Source organism: Phacochoerus africanus, chromosome 4 (genome assembly GCF_016906955.1).
Source record: "Phacochoerus africanus isolate WHEZ1 chromosome 4, ROS_Pafr_v1, whole genome shotgun sequence".
In the NCBI taxonomy this organism is placed as follows: domain Eukaryota; kingdom Metazoa; phylum Chordata; class Mammalia; order Artiodactyla; family Suidae; genus Phacochoerus; species Phacochoerus africanus.
The window spans coordinates 80611216-80624961 of NC_062547.1; the positions used below are offsets into that span (position 1 = coordinate 80611216).

Here is a 13746-nt window from a genome sequence, read left to right on the forward strand (position 1 = left end):
TCTGTATCCCCAGGCCAGTTTGTAGCTGAGAGGTGCATTTAGGTTCGGCCCCACCAAGGCCCACAGTTTGGCCACCAGAACCTTGGGCGTAGGCAGTGGGTGCCCCTCCGCTTGTACCAAACCAGATCACACACCTTTATTATCCTCAAAATGTAACAAACGGGGTAAGAAATCCCTCCCCCCAACCCCCCACTCCCACGTCTGCAGTCCAAGGGAAGCGTTTAAAAAGCCCCGCAATCAGGCCAGGAGTCCGCGGGTGGGGCCCGGGACGCCGGGCGCCCCTCTATACGGCTGTAGTCCTCCCGAACAAGGGGATGGAGACCGGCAGGCGCCAAGCTCCGGGCTCCAGTGGCTCTCGGCTGCTGAGCTCCGAGTCGGTCCAGCTGGGGAAGACCCGGCGGCCGCGGTCCGCCTGCAGGCAGAGCGCAGGGCAGGGCTGCGCGGGCCGCGGGGCACTGGGCAGATGCAGCGCCGACGTGTAGCCCCGGTCCAGGAAGAGCGGCTTGTAGCTGGGCGGTGGCTGTTCCTGTTTCTCCGCGCTGTCGCGGCGGCTCAGAAAGGGCGTGACGATCTTGCGGTAGAGGCCGCGCGTGTCCGTGAGCACCTCGCTGTAGGGCGGCGGCGGCTCAGCCATCAGCACCGCCTCTTCGTAGCACGGTGGCTTAGACATGTCCGATTCCGCTGCGGAGTAAGAAGCGGTCGGAAGGCGTGAGGCCACCTTGTCCCCAAACTCCGGCCGAGGCCTTGGCCAGCCGCCAAGCCCAGACCCCGTCGGCTTCCTCCTAGGGTCTCCGGGAGGCTGCCTAGTAGAAGCCCCACGGGTCATCAGCGAGCCTGCCCCCTCCCACCCTAGTGGCCCGGGCCGCCCCTTGGTAGAGGTTGGGACTTACCTTGGCGCGGGTAGCTCCAGGGTCGCGGCGGCACTGAGAGGTGCGGCTGCGGCGGCGGGTGCGGAAGCGCGTGGTGGTGTGCGTGCGGGTGCGCGTGCGGCTGCGTCGGCCCGTGATGCAGCAGCGGGTGCACGTGCACGTGCTGATGGCCGTGCGCCGGCGCCTCGAGGCGGCCGCGGTGCGGTGGTGGCGGCGGCGCTAGGCCCGGGGGGCTCCCGGCCAGACTACCCTCGAGCTCGAGGGGTTCCAGCTCAAGAGCGCGCAGGTTCTGCTCACGCAGTCGCTCCTCCTGGCGCCGCTTGAGGCGGCGCCGCAGGAAGCTGCAGAAGCAGCACAGTAGGACGATGAGACCCCAGATGAGCCAAAAACCGGCAAAGCACGTGAGGAACGTGTAGGTGCCCTGGGACATAACCATGGCGGCGACGCGAGCGGCGGTCCTCTGCTGCTTCACTGGACAATGGGCTCTTCTACGTGGCTCCGGGCCCGCGCCACGCTCCCAGGCGCCGCCAGCGTCACTCGGGGACCCGCGGCCGGGGGCTGCCCACAGCAGGGCTCAGGTCGTGCGTGCGCCGGCGAGGGGCAGCAGCAGCGGCGCCGGCTCCTTCCCATGGCGTCGGCAGGCGCGCTGACGGGCCTCACCCGGGGCCGCGTGGGACCTGTGGGACAGACAGGGCGCGGTGAAGGCGCGCTGCAGCCCCCGACGACTTCCCTGCCCGCTCGGGTGCCCCGCGCAATCCGGGGGAAGCCTCCTCTGCGGGAACCCCTGCACTCCGCGGGGCCCGGTGACGTCACCGAGGGGATGACGTCACGCCTTGAGGTTTCCCTGGTAGGGCTTTCCCGGATCTGAGCCCAGGCCGCCGCCGCCTCCCAGACGAGGTGTGTCCAGGACGGCCAGCAGAGGGCGCGCGAAGGCCAGGCTCGGTCTCAGTACGAGCGTGAGATTCGCATCCGTGGGCTTCAGGGTTCCCCGGCTCCGAAAGGGATTGAGAGGCCCAGAAGCAGACTGCCAAGGCGCTGAGGAGGAAGCACGGCGCGGCTGTGCGGCGGGCATAGGGTGGTCCACCTCCTAGAGCCCCACTAGCTGCCCTCCCGCGCCCAGCTTCAGCTCTGTGCATACACACCTGGCAGCCCCTGGCGTCTTAGGCCTTGTACCCGCTGCCACTCCTGGCTGCTCAAAGCGTGGAACATTCCGGCCTGCGCTGTGGCCTCCTGGTTGCCGCCACTATTGTACCGGTGGCTCCAGAGGGTGGTTCCCGCGGCTACTACTTACACCAGCCTGCTTTTGTCTGTGCCTTACGCTCCGCGGAGCGTGGGTCATCCCTCCTTTTCCTTTCCTCTAGGCGCCTCTGCCTGCTGAATCCCAGCTCCGTCTCTGCTTCCCGAGCCTCCTACCCATGCGCAGCCCCACTAGGCCCTGCCCTCCTAGCTCCAGCGGCCCTTCCCCCAATTCCTCTCCCTCTCCGTGGAGGGTAGGACAACTAGCTCAAATCATTGGTACCACCTGGTCCCAATTCACTCCAGATGGGCACCTCTAGTTCCACCTCCCCCTCTCCACAGCCATGGTTGAGAGGGGAGCCGTGCATCCTAAGAAGTATGTAGGAGGCAGCCCTGACTGCGGAGGGACAGTGGCAGGTGACGTTTCACCACCCCCTCAGAATAAAAATGAGTCCTTCTCGAATGCCTTATCTGCAGAGGCTTTCACACACAACCATTTGAAGTAACTGGAATTATTCCTGTTTTACAGCTTCTACACAATTAGGCAAGTGGCAGTGCCATAGTTTGAACCCAAGCGAGCCACAAACCCCTAGCCTGTGGTGAGAGAGTGCTGCTGTTTGAGCTACTTTGTGAATCTCTTCCAGGAGCCCCATGGACGCCCCCATCCTTAGTATGGCCAACGGAGCACACATGCATTCAGCTCTGGGGCCTGAGCCTCAAGCTGAGGACCCCACATGAGCTGAGTCAGACTGTTCCAAGAGCAGGCTGGGGGGAAGCCAGGCCACAGGGGCCACTCTACACTTCTCCTCAGATGGCTCCTGTCTAACTCCATGGCTGCTTTGTGCCATATGCCACTTGGTGCCCGTGCCAGTCCCTTTCTCCTGGGCCTGCGTTCTAGAACAGACAATGGCAGGAACAATAGCTCCACCCGCCTCCTCGACAACCCCACCATGAGGCTGCCATGGCGACGCAGCCCAGATAAAAACACGATGCTGCCAGTCACTGGGAGTTAATTAAATCTGTTGTTCTCCTTTTCCTGAGCCCACAGGAATTTTCAGGAATGCTCTGAGGGAGCTGGCACTAAGCAGGGGGCTCCTTGGCCTGCAGGCCCAGAACAGCTCTGGGTCAGAAAAACACTTCTGGGGCTGGAGGTGGTGGAGTTTAGCTGAATTAGAAATAAAAATACCAAAAGCTGTCTGCTGTGTGAGGCCTCTTTCTAGGCCCCTTCCATGCAGAATCTTATGTAATCCTCAACACCATCTTCTCGGGGGCGGGGGGGGGGGGGGTCAAGCCCGTTTGGTGGATGAGACAGGCTCAGAAAAGCAAATGACTTGCCCTGGGCCACACAGCTAATAAGGGGAAGAGCCAGGATTTAGCCTGAGTCTGAATCCAAAGTCGAAACACTTTCCCCTAAGTGAGGAGACGTAACTAGGTGCATGTGAGCATTCAGGAAATGAGAGCCTGGCAGCCATGGGGACACTGGGCAGCCTGGCCAGCTTGTAGCCCAAAGGTGCCTTCCTATTCCTTCCCACTAAAGTCCCAGGGCTTCTGGTGACCAGCCGTCAATTCAACAGGCTGTAAGGTAAAGGAGTGATGGAATGGCAGTTCTGGGGTTAACAAGGAGCAAAGCACAGGGACTGTGTCCTGAGGGGCCCAGTTCAGCTCAGTGGGCATTAGGATAAACTGGGATAGGCCAACCACAAGACCCACTGGGTGCCACTGTCACCTCTCAGCCTGTCTCATCTATCAGATGGGTACAACTCCCAATGAGAATGCGGTACTGAAGATCACGTAAGATTCTGCATGGAGGGTGCCTAAAACCAGCCTGATACATAGTAGACAGTCCTTGGCATGGACTTTTATTTCTAGTTCAGCTAAATCCCAGCCAAGAGGCAAGAACCACTGCCACACTTTGCTGACCAGGCCGCCATGGGTCTGAGAGAGGAAGGCTGCCTAAGGTCACACAGCTGAGCTGACCCTCTGACCCCACACTGGCTCTGAAGCCCGGTTTGGTGTGGAGTGGGGACCACAACATTCACCCCAGGGCTGCTGCTTCACCCTGGAGCTCCTGCAGGCCCAGGGGGAAGGGATCCTGCCCTGTGTCTGGCCCACAGGTGCCACTCAGTTAACATCTAATCCACAGCAGGTGCTCTCTATATAAACATCAAGGGATTCATTCAGACCTTTCCAAGTGCTTTTTCTGACCAAGCCACGCTTCTCAAAGCCTTTCCAAAGGGCTGTTCCTTTACCCTTCACACCCTGTGCATACTCCTGCCCAGGCCTGGGCAGCCCTTCAGATGCAGAACCTGCCTCTTGCTCACAGCCACTCACCTCCGCCCCAACACATGTCTGGTCCCTAGCAAATGCCACCTCTGACTGTGTGCTGGGAGCAGAGTCTTCAAAAGGACTCAACCTTAAGTCTGCCGTTTTGCAATTTGCTTTCTGTTTGTTTCCTCTTTCTCACCTGCTTGTGAATTATTTGGACACTTTTCAAGATTCCTTCTTGATGTACTTGTGGCATTTGTGAGCATATCTCTTTGGAGGGTTTTCTTAGGCCACACACTCAGCTGGGGGATGGGAGCGAGAGCTGGGGTGTGAGCTTCTTAACCTCCATGTTGCCTCGGTTCCCTCATCAGTGACCTTGGAGAAGAGTGAAGTAATCCATGCAAAGGGTTTGGAGATGCCCAAGAAACATGAGTGCTGCTGAGCACAGCTTCGGAGCTGGGGGTGCAGAGGTGCGCCTCCTCAAGGCGTGCTCTGCCCCAGAGTTGCACACACAGAGTTCTCTCAGTCACCCTGTGAACTAGGCGCACATCCTGCCCATTTGACCGATGAGAACACTTGGCTCAAAGAGATATGACCCCCAGGGTCACACGGATCTCTTACTCTGGGGTCTGATGCACTGCTGAGGGCACCTCCCACTCTGCTCCTCTGCATGAAAGACCTTGACGCCCTAACCTTAGACCCCACAGATTTGCTGCCAGTTTATTATCTCAACAAAGGGCCTGCCATTTACTCCAGCTGCCAAACCCTGGGGGTTTGTTTGTTTTTGCTTCTTTTTTGGCTGCCCCAAGACATATGGAGTTTCCAGGGGCCAGGGATCAGATCCGAGCTGCAGTTGCGACCTATACTGCAGCTGCAGCAACACCGGATCCTTAACCCACTGTGCCAGGCTGGGGATGGAACTTGCAACCCAGCACTGCAGAGACACCACAGATCCTGCTGTGCCACAGCAGGAACTCCAAATCCTGTTTTTGTTTGTTTTTTTTGTCTTTTGTCTTTGTTGTTGTTGTTGTTGTTGTTTGCTATTTCTTGGGCCGCTCCCGAGGCATATGGTGGTTCCCAGGCTAGGGGTCGAATCGGAGCTGCAGCCACCGGCCTACGCCAGAGCCACAGCAACTCGGGATCTGAGCCGCGTCTGCAACCTACACCACAGCTCAGGGCAACGCCAGATCGTTAACCCACTGAGCAAGGGCAGGGACCGAACCCGCAACCTCATGGTTCCTAGTCGGATTCGTTAACCACTGCGCCACGATGGGAACTCCCCAAATCCTGTTTTTAACTCTCAGTGCATTGTCTTCATCGGTCCACTTCCTTTGGTCCCCCTGTGTTGGCTTGGCCAGGCCACTGTCATCTCTCACTTGGGCCCCCATTACCACCCTTGCCACCACTCTCTCTCCGGCTCTGCTCCTGCCCAGCCTGCCACTCTCCACATTGCCTGTGGCCCCAGGCCCTCTCCGGACACAGCTGCAACACAGCCTCACTGCTCTTGCCCCAACACTTGCTCCTCAGCCTCTTGGCCTCACCTGTCACTTCTATGGACATGTCAGCCTCCAGCTACTCTCCCCGCCGCCCCAGGGCTGGATGAGAAGCCCAATCACAGAGTTCTGTTGTGGCCTATGTCCAACACAAGAGGCTGCATCTGTCTCGATCATCTGGCATGTAGTAGCTCAAAAACCACTTGTGGAAGGAGTAACTGGAGGCATGCAGTTATCTGTTTGGTCTTTTAGCTCTGAGACAAGGGAACATCTCAAGAGCTGGGTTGGCATCCTGTGCATTCCTGGGAAATGTTGGCCATTCCCCAAAATGTCACAGAGAAAGAAGCCAACACCAGTTTTCAGCCCCGGCAGGGAGGTGTATAAGGGAGCCAAGACCCATACCTCCATGTGAATAAAAGGAAAAGTCAGCATGGAGCATCTACTAGGGGCTCGGCAGTGGACACAGGGAATCCCAAACAACAGGGGCTCTGAGTCACAAGGGGAAGCCTTGGACATGAGGCCAGAGCTGCTGGTCAAGGGAAGGGACAGGAACTCAGGCCAAGGGACGGAGAGAGGGGGAGAGTGTGGCGAGTGGAATGAGGGTGGGGTAGGAGATGATGACTTCTCCCCTGTCCTGCATGTTTTGCATGTGCCAAGCCCCCTGCTAACCTCTTCAGGTTCATTTCCTTGGTCAGGAGGGAGCAGCTGCTATCCCCATCCTACAGGCAAGGAGCTGGGGCCAGCTCAGGCCCACATGGCTGGGGGCTTGTGAAGTCCAGGCCACTGCAGAGCCTGCCGTCTTGGCAGGAAGGGCATTTCAGGGAGGCACTGGTGACATTTCCACACTCCTCCCACACCAAGACAGAGGAACTGAAACCAGAGAGAGATGACAAGGACTGTCCCAGATGTCATAATTGGCCAGGCATGGAGCTGGCCAGAGCTTCATTTCCAGCAAGGCCAGTGTACTGGCTTTGCACCCTCACCTGCTGGCAGCATCTCTGTGACCCAGCCTTGGCACCGGGCCACAAACCCAGGGCTTGGGAAACTGCAAATAGGACAACAGAGACTGGGGCTCTAGTGGGTTGGGGTCTACTGTCCCCAGATCTGCCCCTCCAAGGGAGCTGGCCACACCTCAGGGGCAGGGGAGGGTGAACAGGAAGCAGAGGTAATGAAACCCTCTTCTGTGGGGCAGCCTGGTGAACACACAGGGCACTGAGCGGGGAGCCCTGGGTTCAAATCCTGCTTCTGCCCTGCCCCGGCTGTGTAACCCCATCCCGGTTAGTCCCAGGCCTGAACTGAAGTTTCTTCACCTGCAAGACTGAGATGATGAGACCTGCCTGGCTGCGCCAAGGGAGGAGCAGAACTGATGGGGTGTGAAAATACTTCGAGAGGAACATACACTGCTGCTCGTGACAGCCCAAATCCCAGCACCTTGCAGCCTCAAGAGGCTCAAATGTGGAAACCAGCTTGTGGTGCCACATCTACACAAACCTGGAGGTGGTCTGGCCAAAACTGCCATCTCTTTCCCATGGACCAGAGGCCTCAGCCTGGTGACTCTCAGGTTGGACACAGTTCATAGACATACTCTGTTGGTCCACAATCATTTTTTTTTTAAATATTACAATTAGTTGCCAACATTGAAAAACCAGGAGATTTTAGCTAAAAGTCTAGATTTCTGGCTCACCTTGGAAACTGGACAGGCTGGTCATACCAAGTTCACATTCTCACTTGGTGAACAATGACTAGTGTTCTGGTCCACCTGGGCCCTGGTGGCATTTGGGTTTCCAACCCCTGAGCTACACTGAGCACCCACAGGGGCCAGCACTGCATGGGCCCACCATTGCTAAATTCCTTCTGCTATAGCCAGGGCTGCAAGCTGACCAGGCCACAGAGCCCAGAAGCTAAGGATTAGGGCCTTGGGGGTCCCCCAGGTGACTGAGGTAGCCCTTACTGCTCAGCCTCCTCCAGAGAGAGAAGATGGAGGGAGGGAAGGAAGGAGGCAGCCCAGGAGAATGGCCCCTATAGAGCATCTAGGGGAACGAGAATCTGGCTGATTTTGCCGGAAGAAGGAAAGGTGTACCTAGGCCTAAAAGACGGGATTTCTTCATTAGAGGAAAGTGGAGGAAGGTTAAGGATGCTCCTTTAGAAGGCTTCACAGATCTTTTCTGCCAGGGTGGTAAGAGATAGTATGCAGCAAGCAAAGAGGGGCCAGGCCAGCAGAGAAACCTGCACTGGAAGCCTAGCTCCACTACTTCCTGGTTGTGTGACCTTGAGTAAGTCGCTTTACCTCAATGAGCCCTGGAGTCCTCCTCTCTAAAATGGGGATAATAAACTTACCTTGTACAATTGTAAGGACTAGGAGATAATGGATGCAGCGCACTCAACACAGGTCTCATACAGAGCAGGAACAGAAGGAAAGGAGCCTGTGAGTAATTGCAAAGGCACTCTTGTCTGTGGGAGACTCAGGCCTGACTTAGGACACCATCCATCTAGGGGCATCTTATGCCAAGGCCTCAAATGCCCAAGAATAATGGTAACCTCTGGTACCCAGGGCACCTCCCTGGATGGAAAAAGAAACCCAAGTGTGGTTGTGGTCATTGGGGTGTTGGGTCCAAGGCCTGTGGTCGGGGCTGGCAACTGCTGAGTCAGGCCCAGGAAAGCTGGCAGGAGGACCATTTCTCTCCCCAGCATGCTGCCCGCTGAGGGGAGGTTGGGAGGGGAGCCAGAGGTCATTTCCTCTGACTCAGCGGCCATTCTCCTCCCAGGGGAGCTCCCCTGGAGGACAGAGCATCTCCATGTGGTGTTGGCCTGCCTGCTGGCCAACCTGCACGCCACCCAGGACAGTCTGGGCTTTGTGCTCGGACAAGAAAGGGACACTTGTGATTCAGACAATGGGCCGGGGTGCCCCCATTTGGCCTAGGCTTCAGCTTCCTTGGGTCAGCAGCATCCTTTCCTCTGCTCCTGCCCACGCTGCTCGCGCCCCTCCCTGGAGAATGGTGGCTTGGGAAAAGGTGCAGAGACCAATCGCGGGCCCAAGCCGCGGTTTGGCATATGCTCTGGCCATTAGGAGGGATGCGAGCTTCTTTCCTCTCCCTAGGTAGGGAACATCGCCTCTGGGGCACCCAACTCTTGGGTCAAGTCGTTTTGCAGGCAGGGGATGGGGGTGGCGGTGGGGGTGGCGGGGTACAGACCCTGGACCTATGCTGCCTCCTCCTGCGGCAGGCCTAGGGGCTGGGCCGCCCCCACGTTTGCAGCCACCCCAAGGAGCCCTGCTGCGACGACTGCAGCCACGTGGGAGACAGCTCGTGCCCACGGGGCCGCTCGCCCCCCACCCCCACCCTCGACGGCTGTGGAGGCAGGCACACCCAGGCGGGCCGGAGGAGCGAAGTTCTCCCCACCGGGAGAGGGGTAGTCCCCTTTTCCTTGCGCCCCCTCTTGGGGTGGAGGAAGGGGGAGGGGGCGTCGCCGCCCCGCAGCCGCGTTGCCGGGGAGCGCAACCCCGTTGCTGTGGCAACCGTTTCCAAGCGAACCGGTGGCTGCTCGCGCCCCGCTCTGGGTCCTTGGCTCACTGGCGCCCTCCCTCTCCCTCCCTCCCTTCCTCCCTTCGGTGTGGGCTGGGGGAGGGGCTGGCCGGGGCGGGGGTCCGGGGCAGCGACCCGGGGCCAGGGCGCGGAGCCGGCCGCGGGGAGGGGCTCAGCCCCGGGACCATCTTCCGCCCGCGCTCCGGGCCCGCCCGGCCCGCCGCCGCGGTACTCACGGGCCCAGGCATCCTCCTCGAGCTCGTCCTCCTGGCTCGGGGCGAGCGGCGCGGGCCCCACGGACAGAGCCCCCGGCCCGGGGGAGGCGGTGGCGGCCCCTGGGAGCTGACTGTGGCAGCGAAGGCGGCTCCGAGCGCTGGGCTGGAGCCGCGGGGCGCGCGCACGGGCGCGTACACGGCGCGTACCGAGCCCGGCGTGCGCGCGCGCGGCAGCTGGCAGAGGGCCCCCACCCACTGTCACTCGCCGCCAAGGAGGCTGTCCCAGGAGCGAAAGGCGGAGGTCCTGGCGCTCACCTGCCACACCGAGTCTCGGCAGGCGCGGCGCCGGTCTCACCCTGCAAAGGGAATGCCCACGCCGCACAGCTCTTGGCAACAGGCTGTCCGGACCGGGCACACGCTGGCAGACCCGGTGCACACGATCGTGGGTCGCGCACACAAGATGCTGAGCCAAGCAGCTGAGACCGAGAACCTGATACACATACACACACAGCTCAACCCGGAGAGCAAGTGCACACGTGTCCAGGCCCTGGCCATATCCTGACAGTCACTGCACACCCGCAGTGGGCAGGGGTTGGAGCAGGCAGGCACCCCAATGTGGCTCCAACTCACAAATACATGGCCTACTCCCCCTGTGTCCCCATTACACACCACCACAAGTCTAGTAAGAAGTAGCAAAGGGAGAACCTAGTGCTGGATCCATAGCCCTGGCCTCCATGCGCTCTGCTCATCCTCAGGGAACAGAGGTGAGCTCTAGTGAGGACATCACTATCCAGGCCCAGTTTGAACTTGGGTGTCCCCCAGCCTCTTAACTGGGTTCTTCATTTCCAGTCCCAACTCTCCACCATACTTAGGGTGATCTTCCACCATCATATCAGCTGGGACATTTTTGGGGTTGTAAGTGACAGAACCCCAAAACATATGGGCTTTAGCCCAAAGGCATTTGGCTCACGTAATTGGGAAGCCCAAGGGTAGACTTTAGAGTGGTCACAATTGCTTTCAGCTGTCCCAGCAGTGGTGCGAGGGATGTATCGTCTCTCCACTCAGTTTTCTTCCGCTCACATCATTTTCAGGCAAATTTCCCCCCAGGTGGTTAGTGAGGATGATCCCACAGCGCTAGGCTTATGTCCTGCCACCCACCCCCAGAGGAACTGAGGATCCCAATTCTCCCCCCACAGTTCTAGCAACCCGCCAGGCTCTTTTGAATTGGTCTTAGCCGAGTGTCCATAGGTGAACCAATGAAGGTATGAGGAAGGGGATACTGGGTCTTCAGCCACATAGTATCTAGTCCTTTTTTTTGGGGGGGGCACCCTGATTTCTTAGGGGGGACTCATTGCACCCTATAGGTGCCATCGTGGTGGGTCTGTGAACCCAAGTGCCCTGCTCCCCCAAAGTACAGTGGGTAGGTTCCCAGCCTCACCCTTTGGACTCCTTGGGTTTGGAACTGAGCTCAGTGATGCAAAGACATAGACGTGACTGTAGTATCTTGCCTCTGGGCATTGTCCCCGATGAGAACGGGATCTTCAACTATGATCCCAAAGCTGCCTCAGTTCCTGTTCTTCCTGTCCATCAGGCCTTCTGTAACTTTTTAACACTTTCTAAGTTAGCTTTAGGACAGCTGTCACTTGCAACCAAAGATCCTTTACAGCCACACCTGGGTCTCATGCTCTGGGTGCATGTGTATGCAGGGGGTGCGAGCCCAGTCCCATCTAAATCACAAGGACCAAGAGGGCAGTTTACCCAAAGGAAACATGGGGTGCTTTATAGATGCTAGGCAAACACCCTGACACAACAACCTAAAACTCTTCAGGACTGCTCCTCATCCTAACACAGCCTTCGAAGCCCCCATGTCTGATCTTGCTTACCTTGGCTCTAGCCACCCCCTTCTTCCACCCCTACCCCACGTTCTGCCATCCTAAACCACTAAAGGCTCTAGACCGTCCATCTGTCTCCTCCCCCTGGGAACATCTGATTCTGTATCCTGGGAGGGGTACCAACTTAATACCTTTGTGACAAGCCCCCCCCTCCATTGGTGTTGGTCCCCAGCCCTGTGGCAGTCCTAGGCCTGCCAGCTCTAGAATCATCTCTGCCACAGTGCTGATCACACCAGGTCCCACTGTTCCCACGTCTGCCTGCCCACCAGACTGAGCTGCAAGTTGGCAGGGGGCCTCATCTCCATCTGGGTCCCCAGCTCCCATCATAGAGCTGAATGGGGAGGAGCTTGGGGAAGGCTTGTTGGGAAGCAAGTTCTGGGAGTTTCCTCTGCCAAGGATCCACTGTGGTAAGAACTTTAAGGTGGGCTGAACTCTAGCCAAGTTCCCTGGGTGCCTACCTAGCCCAAGAGGAGCCTGGTGGGAGGTCTAGACCCACCCATCTACCTAGCACTCACCCCTGTACACCTTCCTGGCATTAAGCCATGGCCTCTGCCTATCTTCCCCCAACTCCTGCAACAGAGCCTGGAGCACCTCAGGCCCTAACGTCTCATCGCCAGCTTCTTCATCTTCAGCTGGCTTTCTCTCTACCCAGTATCAGCCACTCACCAGCTGGAAAACCTGGGTAAGACCCTCTCCCTAACCTTATTCATTCGTTACTAGAAGCAATGGTTCATACAACATCAAAAGCTGGGCTGCCACTAGAGGCACCTTCTACTAAGTTGGTGCTTAGTATCTCTGCCTGCTCTTGAGAAAGTGGTCAGCCAGGCACCCACTCCCCAGTCAAGTCCTTCCAGTGACCCAGGGGCTTAAGGAGATAAACTGGCTGCTTAAGTGGATTCTAATAGCTGTCCTGTGAGGTGACAATTATCACACTCATCTTTTTTAGACATTGAAGGGCCTATGGAAAGCCAGCTTGAAAAGTGGCCAGGCTGGGACTTGAACCCAGAACTGTCCAACTGCAAAGCTCATGTGGCCTCTGTGGCACCAGGTGTCCAGCACAGAGGCAAGGAACGCTTATGGTGGTTATAGGGCATTCCTGGGGGCTGGGGCTACTGGGAGGCTACGGACAAGGAACAGGTTTGTGAGATCTGGGACACACTTGTGGTCAACGTCACCCCCACAGGTAGAATGCTCCCCAGGTCCTCCTTCCCCCAGGTGAATGTCTCCTTTAGGACCTAGCTCAACTGCCACCTTTAGAGAATCCTCCCTGATGCCCACATGGCCGGTCCCCACCTACCACTGCCACAGCCTAACTCTCAGCATCACCACTGTCCATCTCTGCCCAGCCACATTTCCTGCTTCGAAGGCAGAGCAGATGAGTGCTTCTAATACAAGTGCACTGCCCCCCCCCCCGCCCCCGGCAAAGCACACAGCAGGTGTCAGGTCAGACAGACTGGGCAGGCGTTCCTAACAGCCATTCCCACCTCACCTCCCAGGCTGCCCCAAACCCACACCTGGCAGCTAGGCCACCGTGGCCTTGGAGAGCACCCTGCCAGCTGAGCCTGCCTCTCCAGCACAGGCAGAGCCAGACCCGCACCCTAGTGAAGACCCAAGGCTTTTCCCTCAGGCTTCACCCCATTCAGGAAGCTGGTAGGCCCAGAGGGCACCAAAGCCTGGCTGCCTGAAGAGGTTACCCCAAGATCAGCCAGGGGGCTCTTAGGCCTTGCTGGAAGGGCAGCAGCCGCCAGCCCCATTTCCAATCCCTTCCCACTTCCAGCAGGGCCAGAAGACCCCCGGACCACCAGGGGCAAGAAAGAGGCAGGCAGGGGCAGCTGGCCAGGTTTGTGCTCAGACTGTATTCACAAAGAGACACATGGCAGCTTACACTGGACGAAATGAGTAATAAAAATTGGCTTTAAATATGGAAAAACTGGGGCCCTGTAATCCCATGCTACCCTAACACTGGGACCAGGGTGGCCATCACAGTCTGGGAAGGACCAGGGCTGGGGCCTGGGGGTGCAGGCACACAGCCTCAGCCTGCTCCCCCTTCACTCTCTCTCTCTCTCTCTCTCTCTCTCACACACACACACACACACACACACACACACACACACACACACACACACACACACACACACACACACACAGGGAGGGGTGGATTATTGCTGGGCACATGTGTTTGTTGTTATGAGGGGAGTCTGGAATGTTTGAGGGTTGGCCAGGGACACCCCTGCCCCACCTTCTTATGGCCTGGG

General features: G+C 58.2%; 1 protein-coding gene across 1 annotated transcript; it reads right to left on the reverse strand.

Annotated features, from left to right (window-relative positions):
• Nucleotides 1-111: 111 nt before the first annotated feature.
• PRR7 (proline rich 7, synaptic) lies at nt 112-9746 on the reverse strand. Its single transcript, XM_047777992.1, has 3 exons — nt 9621-9746; nt 891-1546; nt 112-681 (listed from the first exon to the last, which is right to left on the reverse strand). The coding sequence occupies exons 2-3, from the start codon at nt 1303-1305 to the stop codon at nt 284-286; spliced, it is 813 nt and encodes a 270-aa protein (XP_047633948.1). The 5' UTR covers nt 1306-1546; nt 9621-9746; the 3' UTR covers nt 112-283.
• Between the last annotated feature and the right edge of the window lie 4000 nt (nt 9747-13746).